We start from the raw sequence: 16,333 nt of genomic DNA, 5'->3' as shown, positions 1-16,333 counted from the left end.
TACATATGACACACTCCACCTACACAACACACAGGGCAGGACTGCACACAATTGACACACGGCACATGACACGCAATGTACATGACGCAACATAGGACACAAGGTACATGACACATCACACACGACACACCATGCATTTGACCCTTTCAACATACACGACGCCACACACAAGACACAACCCGACACATGACCTACGATACATTATGACACACTACACAACACGCAGGGTAGGACCCCACACACGACTGACACACTGCACAACACCGTCCACACGTCACGTGGTACGTAGGACACGCCAGACACGACACACACAACGCGCACAACACGACATACGCCGCACGGCCCACAATGCACACGGCCCGACGTGGTACATATGGTTGAGCAGGTACAACCCTGCATACGTTTGTGACACGACACAATGAACACGGCGCGACATACGATGCATTATGACACACGACACAATCCGCACGACGTACAACACGGGGTACATATGACACAATGCACACGATTCACACGCACACGTCCCCTGCCAGGAGCGGGGCGAGGGCGAGGGCGGGGCGGGCGAACTCCGGGGGCGGAGCCGGTCGGCCCTCCCGCTGACGGCGCGCACTCCGGGGACGGCGCTGGTCGGCCTTCCCGGCGGGGGCGGGGCGCTGGCGGCCGCGTGGAGCTCGCGGCGGAGGCGGCGGCCCCATGTAACCACGTGGGGGGAAGGGGGGGAGCTCGCCCGCCCGCGGCCGTGGCAGCGTCCCTGGGGGTGGGGCTCCGTAGCGGGCGGGTCGCCCCTTGTCCCGGGAAGGCCTTTTGGCCCGGAGGCGGGGCCGGCCGGGCTAGGCCGCTTGGGTGCAGAACGGCGCGAGGTAACAGACGTCCGCGCAGTAACGCGGCCTAGGCTGGGCCTGGTTGTGAGGCGGGGGCGGGGCAGGGCTGTGCGGCCACCCACCTTCATGGGGGCAGGAGCGGGTAGTGCGGCTCAAGGGCAATGCTGGACTGGCATAAGGTGGAGCCGGGACAAGTGCTTGAAACCACTGGAAGTATTTCCTGGGTGGCCGGTCCAGGGATGACGCCTCCGGGAGCTGCCCCAAATCACCCCCTACGCCTGTCCTTTGCGTGGGTGATGTTCCTGCTCCGGACGATGCCCCGTGTCTTGTGACTACGAGATGCCTTTTGTTGTCGTCCTCGATGACGTCTTTTTCTCAGCCTTTCGCAAGCTTGATCAGATCGGTCGTCAGGTCGCTCTCGATCCAAAGCAGAACCTTGTCGACAAAGCGTTTTTTAAGGCGACCCAGATGAGACATGGGACAAGATCTGTCCGCACCCTGAGACGGGAGAGCAGGGGCCATGTTAAAGACTGGAAAGCTGCTGTTCTCGTGAATCAGCAGTTCGGTTCTTTCTGTTTTTAAAGTCAATTTTTGGCTTAAGAACAAAGACTTGTAGACGTGTTTCTCCTTTCAAGTTGCAGATCCTGCTGCCCTAGAGCGGTGCTCAGCTCTACTCCCATAAGTAGCTCAACTGACTTCAGACTGGCCGTGTCTACATGAGACGCTGACTGCACAGTAGCCCATGGCTACCGCACAGTAGCGGCACGTGCCAGAAAGCATGACGCGGTGCTACTGCACAGTAGTCGCAGGCTACTGCACAGTCGTGTCACAAAAGACCTGCGTTGCTAATACGCGCTAAGTCCGGTTACTGCACAGTCATTTAGTACTTTTGTATGCAAGTACTAAATGACTGTACAGCCAGTGTTTCATAGTTGCAGCCACTGATGAGTAAAATGAAGCATGATTCAGTAGGAGGGCTCGAGTAAGATGAAGCATTGGTTCAGGACCGTGCTCTATAAGTGGACAACGGCAACTGGCAAATCAGTTTTCAGTTTGAGTAGTTTGCATTTGCCCAACTAAAAATAATTCCTGGAGTCAGTAGACCATAAAAGTGGTTTTAAAACTGTTTTTTTTCTGCTTGCTTTTTGCCCTTGACAGTATTCTGTTCATGGGTTTGATACTTGGTTGATGGTCAGGTTGTGGGCTTTCATGGGGAAAGCCGTGAGCTGATTCTCCTACAGTATGAACACAAAGGTCTCTTGTAAAGCAGGAGAATCAAAACTGAAATTGTAGATGTGGTAAAAAGTGCTGTACTCAGAGGTTGGTCCAGCTGCATTTGATACTCATTCTTGTGCTTGCCTGATCTACAGAACAGAAAAAAACATGTACACATTTGCTAGAGATAATTTTCTAAACTATTGTCAAGCTGAAAATTATTATATAAAATGTCAAAAACATTATTATATAAAATATTTATGTATGAACAATAAGTCAAGTTTGATGATAACTGCTTTAAATGGGAGCTCCAAATATGGCCAGTGGTATGCTAAATTCCTGTTAATAACAGACTATCATGCCAAGGGCGTATGACAAAACTGGTGTACAATTTAGAAACGGTACTTTTCCGCTTGCTTTTTGGTTACCAATATAGTTTTAATGGGCAAAGATTTTAGCAGCATCAGTAACATCAGTAGCATTCTAAGAAGTTGTTATTCTTAATGTATGTTATAAACTTCAGTGCATATTTTCATTGCAGCAAACCATGGCAAGGGCTTTGGCAGCAGGCGGTACAGCACACAGAGTGATTGTGCATATTGACCTGGATTGCTTTTATGCACAAGTAGAAATGATCCATAATCCTGAATTGAGAGAGAAGCCTTTAGGTAAATTTATGCTTTGTTGTTAATTGCTCTTTGGTTTACACACACACAGTACATGTAAAGAAAATTATTTTTTTGTGTGAAAGACAATTTTTTTTTTAAATTCATGGATACTAATATTTCACAATTTATTCTGCTTGGTTTTGTGAGACATTTCATTTTAAAAATATTGGCCTTATTGCATGTGAACAAATTGATCCATGGTGGGGGAGAAGTATGACATGAATTCTGTAGTAGGGATGTGATTGTACGGATCAGATTGAATGAAAAGGGTAAAAATAAGAAGATTGCCCTGTAAATGAAAGATCACTAGCATTTAAGAAGAAATGAAATGTGACTATCATAAAATAACATTCAAACTGGTCATGAGCTCTTCAGTCTCATACAAGAAAATAAGAGTGTGATTCTTTTTTCAATGTTACATTAAATTTCTACTTTATGATTTTTGATAGTGGCATGAAAGTAAAGGAACATTTTTTGGCATGGCTATGAAATAAATGACTCTCTCGTATTTTAACTTTGTCTGTAGGTGTACAACAGAAATACTTGGTTGTAACCTGCAATTATGAGGCTAGAAAACTTGGAATTAAGAAACTTATGTCTGTCAGAGATGCTAAGGAAAAATGTCCACAGCTGATACTAGTTAATGGAGAAGACTTAACTCCTTACAGGGAAATATCATACAAGGTTACAGGTACCAATCAACAAGTCTTTAATAAAGTGGAATAAGTGCTGCACATATCTTCTTATAATGGGGAGCATTTTCTTGAATTAATATTTCTGATCTGACACAGGCCTTTGCATGTTGTCATTAGGCTTGTAGCCATGTCATTTCAGCCTGAGATTCCATTAGATGTCACAGACTAAACAGTTGGACTCCATCATTATCTAGATTAGGGTTGTAAAACAAATGCCTGCTGTGGGATGCTGATGTATTTATATGGCCCAGCATGATATTTATATCTTGAAGTCAAATACGGTTCCTGTATTTGACTTCAAAATTATGTCAGCGTTCCTCATGGTTTCTAATGGATGGAAGGGGGCTAGGAGTTGGGGACGAAGCCTACAGGATCAGGAATTGGTATTTGTTACAGGAGAAGTATTGCAGAGGTCAAAAACTGAAAACGCAGAAAAAGAAACAAGGAAAAGAAAACGAGGGAGGAAGAAGAACACGAGGCAGATATAGCAGTCTAAATAGCAGCAGTCATGCTCACCAAGTGCTGTATAACACAATATGGTACAGAATAAATACATGTTTATTAATTAAGGGCTGTGTTTTGTTCCTTGATTTCTATGAAAGCATCCCTTCCCTTTGAGGTCAATGGGAGATTCACTATTGATATGAGTTCTTGGTTTGCATTATTATACTACATAGTTTATATGCTTTGCTTTGTTTCCATAGAACTATTGGAAGAATTTAGTCCACTGGTGGAAAGGCTTGGGTTTGATGAAAATTTTGTGGATATCACAGAGATGGTAGAGAAGAAACTAGGACAGCTACAAAGGGATGGATCGTCCAAAGTGTCTGTGTGTGGTCACGTGTATAATGATCAATGTGAGTGGATATTCCTTATTTTGTGAAAAAATTATTATTAAATGCTAGTAGATTTGGGAATAAAATTGTAGGTTTCATCAATTTACTTTCAGAACTTCATGGCAGCACATTTCTTATTCCACATGTAATACTATCCTGTCTACAATTAAACTGTCCAAAACTTGAGTTGCATATTCTCATACTGTTAGAATCTCGTATTATGACTGGCATATGAATTGGTCATACACAATGATTTGGAAAAATAAATGGTTTTGTTCCTGTGGGCTGTAAAAATACATAAATAAAAACAGAATTAAACATCCGGTTTGATCAAGGTCAAAGTAACAACTTTCATGTTACTTCATGTAACAGTTAGGTTTAAGGATATTATTTGTTATAGTTACTCTTTGTCAGTTACTTGACACTTAGTTAAAACTACCCTTAATGTAGAGAACAAACAGAACAAAGTTTTCCTATGGAGTGTAGTGGAAGAAGATTAAAGGGCAGTTACTGGATATGAAGGTAGAAGTTAGACTGGCGAATATGTTCTTCCTCTGCACAACTATATGCAGTTGAAGTAGTAAGATTTATATTCTTAAATGAACCACAGAAGAACGTATCCTTACTGGATCAGGTGATATCATCACCCAATGCTATTGCTACAGTTTATTAATATGGTCTGTGAAGAAGCCATCTTAAATATGAACCTTAATGAAAAACAATCCTACATGAATAATTGAAGGGAAAAAATCTTCCTCTGTCTTAATTAAACAAATATTTCCAAATCTCTAATTCCATACTGTTGTGATCTGATGAAGAATGCTTTACATTCAACAGCTTGTCTGAAGCTGTCCCAACCATGCAGTCGGTCCAGTAAAAGATGCCACCCACAAAAATCCTTGCCTGAACGATCATAGCATATTCATCAGCGCTCATCTTTGTCTTTACAGCTATCTGTTTACAAGATATGATGCATGTAAGACTTATCATTGGATCTCAGATTGCAGCAGAAATGAGGGAAACCATGCACAACAGACTGGGTCTTACAGGGTGTGCAGGAGTGGCTTCTAATAAGTTGCTATCAAAACTAGTATCTGGTACCTTTAAACCAAATCAACAGACAGTACTTCTGCCTGAGAGTTGTCACCACCTAATAGAAAGCCTTGATCACATCAGAAAAGTGCCCGGTAAGAGACTGGTGCCACCAGCTTTCACACATACTTTATAGATAACACTTGTTTAATGCATTAATTAAACAAGCATTAATTAAACAAAGTAATACTTGTACGCTGTGTTAATTAAAGTTGAATATTTCAAAATCTGGGTTTTCACTCTGTTTTTATTTTTTTATTATAGTCAACCTAGATCTTAGACAATGAAAATAAATTACTTTTATTTCTGTTTTCTTAGTCTCTTCATTTTGCATTTGTGCCATAAGTGCTGTAACCCTGGGGGTACAGATACATTAAAATATTTGGAATTCAGATGTTTTTAGTAATGTAAGTAAACATGTAAATGTTTGTATCGCCTTCCAATTTCCTTAGCATTAAACAAAACTTTAGGATTTGCCATCTGAAAATGTTGCTTCTAAGAGTGTAACTAAAATTGATGTGTAGCTGGGTATTTTACATTTGAGAAAACAAGTATTTTAATGTATTGATTCAATATACAGTTCAATTCAATAAAACACTTGACTAGTAATCTACATAATATATATATTGTAACCTTATCTTTAACAAATTAATTTCCATATTTTGTCTATTATAGTGTTTTGCAGAGAATTTTTATCCAAGTTATGTACCTTTTTTACCTAGGCATTGGTTTTAAGACTACCAAGCGGCTTGAGTTGCTGGGTCTCAGTAGTATACGTGATCTCCAAACCTGTTCTCCTGAGATATTAGTAAAGGAACTGGGAGTTGCAGTTGCTGAGCGGATCCAAAAACTCAGCTGTGGAGAGGATGATTCTCTTGTGACCCCCTCTGGACCTCCACAGGTACACAAAGATTCATAGATGTTAGGGTCGGAAGGTACCTCAGTAGGCCATCGAGTCCGACACCCTGCCCTGGGCAGGAAAGAGCGCTGGGGTCAGACAACCCCAGCTAGGTGCTTATCCAGGCTCCTCTTGAAGGACTCCTAGGGTAGGGGAGAGCACCACCTCCCTTGGAAGCCCATTCCAGATTCTGGCAACCCTTATTGTAAAGAAGTTCTTTCTAATGTCCAACCTAAATCTGCGGTCCGTCAATTTGTGCCGTTGTTCCTGGTTACTCCAGGGGGTGCCCTAGTAAATACAGCATCTCCTATTCCCTGCTGCTCTCCCCTGATGCATGAGGGGAAAGTTTCCCTGTTTGAATACAGTTTTCCTGAACTAGTTTAAATACAGACACATGAGAGTTCAGGAATTGATATGCTTGATTTGGCCAGTGGCCCATATTTTATGTATTCACTGTTATAACTCAGAACGTTCTTACTATTTGTACAGAGGTACGTTCCTTTTAGAATTCCACTAAATTCTAGGCCTTATGGACACGTGTTTCCCAAATTAATTGTCTTGTCTAGAAAAAAAAACAAACCTATTTCTTTTTATCAATTTTCAAGTTTTTTGGTCGCCTGGTAATACACAAAATTGACATGCCTCTTGATTTCTCTCAGTCTTTTAGTGATGAAGATTCCTTTAAAAAATGTTCATCAGAAGTAGAAGTTAAAAAGAAAATTGAAGAATTACTCACTAATCTTTTAGACAGGTGACTGTCTTCATTTGTTATTGCTGACTGAATTTGTGACCTGAAAGGACACACTGGGATGTGTAAGGTTTGTCTCTTAACTTAAAATGCTGCCCCTTCAAACTCAGCCTGCTTTCCTAGAGGTTCCACTGATCCTTCTACCCTTTTTCTCTCTCCTCATGAAATGTGTCCTCTACAACTGCCATGTATTTGTCTCCTGTAACTCTTACATGTCCTAACCGTTTCATCATAAGCTTATGCTTCATATGGCCAAAACTGTATTCCTTATCTTCCGTTCTATTGCTTTTTCTGTTCTAGACAGTGTCATCTTTCCTGTTACTTATTCCCATAACCTGAGGTCATTTTCATCTTCTCACTTTTGTTTACCTTTCACATCGAGGAAATAGTCATCTCCTGCTGCTGCTGCTTCACTCATGACAAAATTGTTCCCCCTCATTTCCTGACTTGCTATCAACCACCATTTCTCAATCCATGAGTAACAACCCAAAAGTGGGTCATAAGAATATATGAAAGGGTTGTGAACATACTTAAAAAATTGATCCACAAACTTTTAAAATTGATTCTTCGTTAAAGGAGAAAAACGTGGGAAACTGTGGCTTTTCCCTTGCAGGCTGTCAGAGACCCAGCCTGCAAAGGGCTGCTTGGGGGCCTCCCCATGTCCCACACACTGGAGGCCTATGGGTGGGGGGCCATGGGTCAGGAGTGAGGGGCACTGGGTTGGGACTGACCATCAATGTTTACAAGTGGGTCCTGGTACAAAAAAGGTTGAGTACCGCTGCGAACAACATCACAAATGTAGCTGAGGTTATAGTCATTCCTGGTTGATCTGATTCATTCCACCGACTTCCCCTTTTTTGCTGTATTAGATGTAAGCTGATTGTTTCAACATCCATGAGTTTGAGTTTGTCTCTTTATCTTGTCTCTCTTCCAGACGTTGTTGGTCTGTTCCAGCGTGCGGCTTGTCCAATAAAAGATATCACCCGCAAAAATCTTTGTCTGTCTGTCCGTCTTTCTCTGTCCACCTTAAAAATCCCATTTGTTCCCTTCTTCCATAAATGTCTTACGTTTCTTTTCATGCTGCCTCTTATCTATAAGTCCCACCCACTTCAATAAAGTACATCCCACTTCTAACACAACTTGCATACAATACAAGATTAGGCAACTAATACATTGATTTACTTGTATTTAAAAAGAGAGGGGAAATATCCTCGTTACATTCCAAACCCTGATTTGATCTTGCTCCACCCTCACCATCCTTTATATTTTGTAATAGTGTTTTTCACTTCATTTCATCTAGTCTAAATTGTAAAATCCTCAATGCAGTGTCTGCATCTTTGTGTTCTGGAAGATACTTCACAGCCTTTTAGATAATGAAAGAAAGAAATCTGAGCTACGAAACTAAAGGAAGGGGGAAGAGGAAGAGAAGCTAAACTCACCTCTGGAGTCATGATATTTTCATGGGGTGAAAAAAAGTATTAGCAATAAAAGGCAAATTGGGTCCTAAGGGGTATAATCTCAGCGCCAGAATGCATTTTGAACACATTAAAATAGAAGCAGCACATTTGTATGTTAGTGTTTTTGCAAACTGAGCTTTACAGTCTTCCTATTCATTTTAGTTTAAAGACTCTGAGGCCATGGACACAGGAATTAGTTAAGTGTTGCCAAGTCAAGCTGTCCTGATTTGGAAAGCTGCAAACAAACAAGACATCCCTTAAAAGCAGGTTAACCCTATTCCTACAGTAGCAGACATACAGTGGGGTTGAATCAAGGCTAATTTTTTCATGCATCCAAATGCCTACTTTTCAGTGAAGAGCATGTTTGTTTCTCACACTTTCCAGTACTGTACACAGCCTAGTATGCCTTGCTCCAGGCTTTGCCCCTTTGTTCACATATCTATAACCTTGTATGTTCAGAAAACTTAATACATTTTTGTTTCCAACAGTTCCAAAGTACAACACTTACGATTGTCTTTTCCAAAATAGTTACCAAAAACATAGCAAAAAGATAAGTTCATCTTCACTTTGCCTATGCAGAATTCTCCCCTCCAGCAATATTTTCTAGTACAGTTATTATTCCCAAAATTCTACATAACAAAGCAAGACTGCTTTCTAATTTGGGAATATCTTTATAATGGCAAAGTGATCTCATTCTCCAGGTTGAGAACCATGTTTTAGTATTTTGCAGTGCACTTCTACAAAGGAGTTCACTTTAAGAATGAGATACTTGGATTTTTTTCTTATAAGAGATTGAAACAAATTCAACTTTGTAAATTTCTAGCTGTATTTATTGGAATTGTTTATTAGAAACTATCTTCAAAATGGTGAAGAAATAAATGATATTATAAGATTGCTAATAAGTAGAATTGATTTAGGAAGAATCAAAATGCTTCATTTCAATAAAGGGAAAATGAGGCAGAAAAACTAAAATTTAGGCAATACTTGTTATACTCCATGTTAAATACCATTATTTTGTCAAACTTCCTTGGTGGATACCAGAAGAAATACATTTCCTTTTACAATAATTGGCTGAAGAAAATATGAATTAATTAGTGTTAATTTTAATTACACTTTATATTTTTTCTTTTAGAATACACAATGATGGAAGAAAACCACGTACAATAAGATTAACTATTCGTCAGTTTTCACTAACTAATAAATGGTTTAATCGGGAGAGTCGTCAATGCCCTATTCCACCGCACATCATCCAGAAATTTGGGACAGGTAAAGGCTGTTTAAAAGTTTCTTAACAGTGTTTCCACATTTCAGTTCAAAATATTTCAGTGATTTGTGTGTGACAGCTATATCATGATGAGACAGACTAAGAACGCAGAACTTGATTATCAGAATAACTTTTATTTCTTAAGAAGGTAAATTGTTACCCTAGCCTTGAGGGGACTGTCTTGACAGTGTGTGAACCCAGGCATAAAATGTACTTGTCTACATTTTACCCGCATGATGACAAACATGAGTTGTATTTAACTCCTCCCTGTTAAACAAACAGGCAATAAACCATAAAAGAAATTACTTGCTTGAGTGAGTTAAATTTTAGTTGGGTGGGTTATCTGTAAGATTTCAGTTTCTTCCTGATGCACTTTTTTATCCAGTGGTATATTGCAAAGATACCATCTTCCCTCTGAAGTAAATGGCTTCCAACCCATGTATGGATCACAAACTTTCAGTTGCCATTTGATTTAGTTCCCCCAGTCCCTTCCCTTGTACTTGGTCAGCCTCTTCATTAATATATAGAATCATTAAACTTTCTGGCTTAGTTAATATTAAGAGTTAATAAAATATCGTAATCATTGACATAAATTGATAAAGAATTAGAGTGTTTCACCTCTAGTTTACCAGTTTGAACCTATTCTGGACTAGAGATGACCAAAATTTTATTTAAAACTTCTAAGGATAAAGATTCCGTAACCTCTCTAGGTATTCAATATTTCATCACCCTTATAAGGTAGAAAAACGCTTTGTAATGTGCAACCTAAATTGTCCTTGTTGCAGTCTACTGTAAAGTAAGTCTGTGGTCTCAGTGTAAAATTAGCAGGCATCATAGACATGTTGCAGTATTTATCATAGTTGCATACATTGGGGCCCTTTATGGCTTCTTTGGGATTTTTTAGTTGCAGGACTGTGGCTTAATTTTATGCGTTTATATTGACCATCTTTCCAATTTTCACATCGCCTCTTCTAGAAAGGCAGGGCAGGAAAAGGAGAACTTCTGTTGGTAATGGCTACATTGTAATGATTCTGTGCATAAGTCTTGAGAGCTGTCAGTCCAGCACTTTTCACAAACACTTAAAAAACATCAAAATGTAAACACAGTTTATAGATCACCTTGTCTTTGTTTTTTGAAAGAGTCAAATAAAAATCTCCTTACTGGGTATAACTGTTGTGACAAACCCTTACAAAATGTTAAGAATATATTTAGTCCATCAAATATTTACATTAATACTTACCCTTATTTTGTATTTGTACAAAGTACTGAAAGTCCAGGTTCTGTCCTAAGAGTGAGCCTGTAATGTCTTGATCAAATACATACCTATTTAAATCTTAATTCCATTCAGTCCTGTACAGAAAGTTTTGATTAAACTGTGCTTTTTTTCAAATTTCCTATTTAGGAACCTATGATGTTGTGTCCCCACTGGTTGATGTCCTTATGAAGCTGTTTCGAAAGATGATAAACGTGGAGATGCCGTTTCATATTACCCTTCTGAGTGTCTGTTTCTCCAACCTCAAAGCCCTGCCTAGCTGCACCAGAGGATCCATCGGATTTTATCTAACTCGGACATCATCCCATGCAAGTGCTCGCACATGTATTCAAGTAAGCTGACAGTTATTGAAAAAACGCAGTAAGTTCAGAATAGGATAATTTATTTGCTGTAGTCTGTATAATGATTTTTAAGTAGTACTTGCTTCCAAGTTTTATAGACCCAAATATCTGGTCCCAAATTAGTGGTAAAAATGAAGATCTCTGTAAACTCTCCTGAATAAATACAATTCCTAAGATGTGTTTTTATGATTCTCTTCCTTGGATAGTTTTAATTTATTTTTAATTAGCATATCTTGAATGGGACAGACTAGGTTATGAAACCTTATTTCCCTGGGGAAGAGAGAGGAGTTTATGGAGAAAGGCACTCAAGCCAGTGTTTTCAAAAATGAGTAAATAAATGTGGGTTTTCCATGAACTTTGTTGAGAGCTACTGCCTGCTCTAAAAACAGGCTGCTTATTTAGGTGTTCTAAGTATAAAGTTAAGAAGCAACTTAAGCACCAAGTGCTTCTATAATTGATCTGTACAATAAGATATAGAAATGGCCTTGAACTACAGAAAACATCTTAAATGTTTGGTTGAATTAACACTCGTTAGTGTCCTTAATTTGCCTTTTAATAGTTAATAATAAGGCTACCTTCAAACAGAGAGAGTGAGAGAAAGAGAGAGAGAGTGTGTGTGTGTGTGTGTGTGTGTGTGTGTGTGTGTGTGTGTTGTTTCCCATATGCTGTCAATGTTTTCAGCTGGGCCAAGACTTTAGCCCAGACCTTTATTTAATTCATAGCATTTGTGAGCCACTCTGTTGCTTATCATTTAAGATTTACTTGGAATTTAGAAACTTGAGATTAAGTAAACAAACCGTAGGTCTTTAGACATGCACGAAATATGGATACATACAAGTAGGTATGACCACACATTACATGTTTCCATGGGAAAATATGCATTTCTATAATTACTAAGTTCTTGTCAGCAATTACTCACTTGACAAGTAAATGCAAAGTAGGAAGCTTTATTCTTGGTCCTTTCTGTTTCTTCACTGCACTTGCCCACGGATGGCCTTCTTAACTTCCCTAATTTGTCACACATCATGCATATCAATTCTTAAATCAAGTTTTGTTAGCTCTCCATCCAGTCTCTCTGTGAGTACTCAAGCTCAGATAGTACCCTTGAGTACCAAAGCTCCATTCCTATTTTCTGCAGTTTGAATGTTTAGCCCTTTTAATTTTCTTTGGTGCTAGTTTTAAATATTTACAGAGTGCATCAATAGTAGAACTGGTTGGGAATGTTAATGAAACCTTTTCTTTGTTAGAAAAGACTAAAACCTGTGAAGACAAGGTTCTTTGGGTAAATCTGATATCATTTATTAGACCAACTCAAATAGTTGGAAAAATTCTTCTTAGCAAGCTTTCGGCTATAAATACCCTTCATCAGGCTGAGGAAGCATCTGCAGTTGATGTGTGCTCTTCCTGGATAGAACTGCACTAACTGCAGATGCTTTTTCAGCCTGAGAAAGGGTCTTTATACCTGAAAGCTTGCTAAGAAAAAACATTCTAATTATTTGAGTTGGTCTAATAAAAGATATCAGATTTACCCAAAGAACCTTGTCTGCCCACGTCCTTAGATCACCATGGCTACAGCTTACATCCCTAAAACCTGTGAACACATTTCTTTTGATGACACTATCAGGATGGTTTCCCCCATCCAGGATGGACTTTCTCATGAAAGAGAAACCCACCCTCATATGGAGAATAGTTAGAGCACTCACTTGGACTATGTGAGATACCCAAGTTCAAGTCCTAATTTTGTTGAGCAAAGTCTGAGCTTTCTACACCCCAGGTGTGTGATCTGGCCACTGGACTAGTGGCTGTCTGTCATGTTTTTCTGTGAACATTTTTCAAAAGGTTTCCTTCCATTTTGCTCTACTATAGAATGAAAAATTCTGCGAACTCAAAATTTAGTGAAATACGTCTTGTATTCTGGCTAGTCCTAATATTTCAGTATATTTAGTAATGTTGTTATAGCTTGTCTGCCAAGCAGTATGAAGAGATATATAGTTTAACGTTTTAGAAACTTCAGTGGAAATGTTTTAAAGTATCTGTTCCTTAGAAAATGGATTCCAATTTAAGTTTGTCAAAGGCTCTGTTGAATATAAAATAGGATTAAAACAATATGGAGTACCTGGTGGAATACAGAGCATATTTTTTTTTACCCTTTGAAAAAAAAACATTGGACAGGTTCACCGTTTGTAAAATGCTACTTGTTGAATGACACCCGTTTAATCATTTTATAGTAATTTAAATAATATATTTTATGCCACAGGAAATGGAAAGTGTTCCACAAGACCAGGCACACTGTTGCAGTTCTGCACCAGCTGAAAGAACTGAAAGTACAACAGACGGAAAACCTTCACTAGAAACCAAAAGCTCCACGGAGGAAACAAGAATTCCCGAGTACCCACTTCACTTGCTTCCTGCTGGTCTTGACCAGGAAGTCTTCAGTCAGCTTCCAGTAGATATTAAAGAAGAAATTATTTCTGGCAGCAGCAGGGCAAAGATTCATACAGAAAATATTTTGGATCCACCATTACTTGTTTCTACACAAGCACCACCATATTTTGCCCAAGAAAAAATGCAAAACACTTTCCCAAATTTCCACAAAGTAGATCATAGTATCAGCTTTTCAGCGCACACTGAATTCTTTACATCTACCATTGAGCCAGTGACAGCCATGGTACAGAGGTCGACTCCAGGTTGTACTCCTGCAAATTCCCTAATGGATGACTGCATAGAACAAGAGCCCACAGAATCACTCCATTTCAAACAGAAAGACTCAGTTGTTTCAAGCCTGCAAAACCAACAACCTTTTCTGCAGCCTCATTATTCGGGCGCACAGGAACAGGCTCTTGAAAAGGTTTCTCAGGCTGAAGGTTCTAGAGGACAAGAATCACATGAAGCAAAAATTGTATTCCCTGTTAATGTTGACCCAAAGACTTTTTTTGAACTACCTACAGAAGTGCAAAAGGAACTACTGGCTGAGTGGAAGAATCAAGAGCCTGTTTCCAAAATGCGCATGAATAAACCATGTGAAAAGCTAAAAACGAGCAAAGGAAAAAAGAATGCAGCATTGTGTTCATCACAGTCTAACAGTTTACTAAGGTATTTTAAACCAAACTGATGACTGTGTTTATAATACAGAGATGATTGGCATAAAAAATTTCAGATAAAACAAAATTGCCATAAGAACGGGCACTTAAAAGTCAATCACTTTTACAGTAAAGAAACTTACATTGTAACATTATGACTGTACATAAAAACTCACTAAGACCATCTCAGCAATGAAGAGCTTCATTAACACTACATGTTCTTTTGTTAAAGTAGCAGACATATATTTTATTTGGTCCAAAGTACAGGATAGGGCTGGTTTCCACCTCCCCACCTCATTCTCTCCCTCTTTCTTTGAGTCTTCCAGTTGTATTATCCTCATTGAAAAGCTACATTCACTGAAAAGTTGCAGATACTTAATGAAACTTGTTCTTGTATCAGCCAAATTGTATTAATTAGGCATTGGTTTCCACAGCTAAATCCTTTTTTTATTAAACCCTTAACATACAGGAAATGCTTACTTTGTGGAGAAAAAGATCCTGTGAACCTGCTGGCACACTGAAAATGTATGGCTGTTTATGTTAATTCTTACTTCTATAACTGCTAGAGAAGGAGCATGGGGTGAACGGAAAACCTTCTCCATGTGTTTCTTAAACTTTCAAAAACATTTTTATGATATGCAGCTAGAATGGCCAAAAAGAGGTTGTCAGCATTTCCTGCAGTTAAAACTACCAGCTGCAAAGGTTGTGGGCTCTTGAAATTAGCAGACAAGAAATGCCCTTTTGCTGGTCATTATGGTTTAATGAAAACATTCCCAGGTTGTTCATGGTAAGAACAATCCCTTTTCCATTTCTGAATGTCGTGGATTTGCTGGTTTCAGGATGCAGACAGTAGCAACATGCCTTAAAGAGATGTTCTTTATAACATACAAGAACTCAATTCCTAGCCCATGAATCCACTGTTTTATAACTACTCCAGGATTTTTTCTTTTCTTATGAACATATCATAAGCTAACCAGTCTTAATGTTCAGCCCTCTTGATCAGGTCACTTATATGGACCTCATTTTGACAAGTTACTTAAGGATAGTATTAAGTTGCTGAAGTAATTATAGCACCTCTCATTTTAAAAAAAATCTTACCAATGAACAATTTGACATTTAAAATTTAGCTAATTACTGTTTGAATGTAATTTGTAATAAATGTATTTACAATTACTAATACTTCTTTGAGTCAAAATTAAATAATTTGAGTTATAAAACTAGGCCATGTTGCTTAAAATATACATATGTAAAACTATGGCAAAATATTGATTAGTCTGTCAGTGTAACATACTTATCAACACTTATGATATTTTACATAATCAAGTTATTTCACAGTAGCTTTATACAATAAAGTGCTAGTGTGTTACAAAATACATCACAGTGTATTGTTACTTTTGACTTGCTCTGAAATCTGACTCGTGTATGTATTCTGATGGCAACTCAATGTAAGTTCTAATTAAATCTTGTTCAAAAAACCTTTCCCTGTAAAGCAATGAAACACAATTATTATGACAGTGATTCATAATTTAGTATTTAACAGAAGTACACTAAACTAAGTTTTACATGCAGGCTTGCTGTTTTTAGACCACATTTAAAACTAAGCTACAGATATTTTATTTATAAAATGAACTTGGGTAACAGCTGCTTGTTGTTCAAATGTGCAAGATCTTTCTCTTTATGTTTGACTATGGTATCTACTTATTTAATGCCTTTAGTCCAGCCCTTGTGTCAGTGATTAAGTTTATGAGGATAGTTGGCAATGCTGTTTCCACCACTGAATGAGGCAAGATTCCTCCCAATTCTGGCTGGATAAAAACAACTAGTTTGGAATGTTCTGGGTTCCTGTCAGAAATGGAACAGAAGCCTTCAATTAATGTTTGCATTTATCCAACATCAGTTATAATCTACAAGGTGCAAATGCTGATGTCTTGCTTGTATTAAAGTA

The 16,333-nt window shown here is 38.7% G+C and overlaps 2 protein-coding genes across 5 annotated transcripts in view; one reads left to right on the top strand and one right to left on the bottom strand.

Moving 5' to 3' along the window:
- Positions 1 to 642: 642 nt before the first annotated feature.
- Positions 643 to 15,761, top strand: POLI (DNA polymerase iota). Of its 3 annotated transcripts, none has more exons than XM_019496098.2 (10): positions 643 to 695; positions 2,578 to 2,704; positions 3,231 to 3,395; positions 4,104 to 4,256; positions 5,186 to 5,422; positions 6,050 to 6,228; positions 6,885 to 6,976; positions 9,563 to 9,696; positions 11,097 to 11,299; positions 13,566 to 15,761. In XM_019496098.2, the coding sequence occupies exons 2-10, from the start codon at positions 2,584 to 2,586 to the stop codon at positions 14,418 to 14,420; spliced, it is 2,139 nt and encodes a 712-aa protein (XP_019351643.1). In that variant the 5' UTR covers positions 643 to 695; positions 2,578 to 2,583; the 3' UTR covers positions 14,421 to 15,761. The 3 variants fall into 3 exon arrangements, with proteins under 3 accessions (XP_019351643.1, XP_059581259.1, XP_006269716.1); XM_059725276.1 differs by lacking the exon at positions 643 to 695 and adding an exon at positions 718 to 860 and having other exon boundaries at positions 11,097 to 11,327; positions 13,566 to 13,656; XM_006269654.4 differs by lacking the exon at positions 643 to 695 and adding an exon at positions 722 to 860.
- Positions 14,370 to 16,333, bottom strand: part of STARD6 (StAR related lipid transfer domain containing 6) — a 16,757-nt gene continuing 14,793 nt past the window's right edge. The window contains exon 7 of one of the 2 annotated variants that reach the window (XM_019496099.2): positions 14,370 to 15,870. In XM_019496099.2, coding sequence (XP_019351644.1) covers positions 15,777 to 15,870 — 94 coding nt within the window. In that variant the 3' untranslated portion in view covers positions 14,370 to 15,776. Of the gene's footprint in view, positions 16,231 to 16,333 lie in introns of both variants that reach the window. The other variant, XM_006269653.4, reaches the window with a different exon arrangement.

The sequence above is a fragment of the Alligator mississippiensis genome, chromosome 3, assembly GCF_030867095.1.
Source record: "Alligator mississippiensis isolate rAllMis1 chromosome 3, rAllMis1, whole genome shotgun sequence".
In the NCBI taxonomy this organism is placed as follows: Eukaryota; Metazoa; Chordata; order Crocodylia; family Alligatoridae; genus Alligator; species Alligator mississippiensis.
The sequence above is the reverse complement of the archived record's forward strand: the minus strand, read 5'-3'. Positions and strand labels throughout refer to the sequence as shown.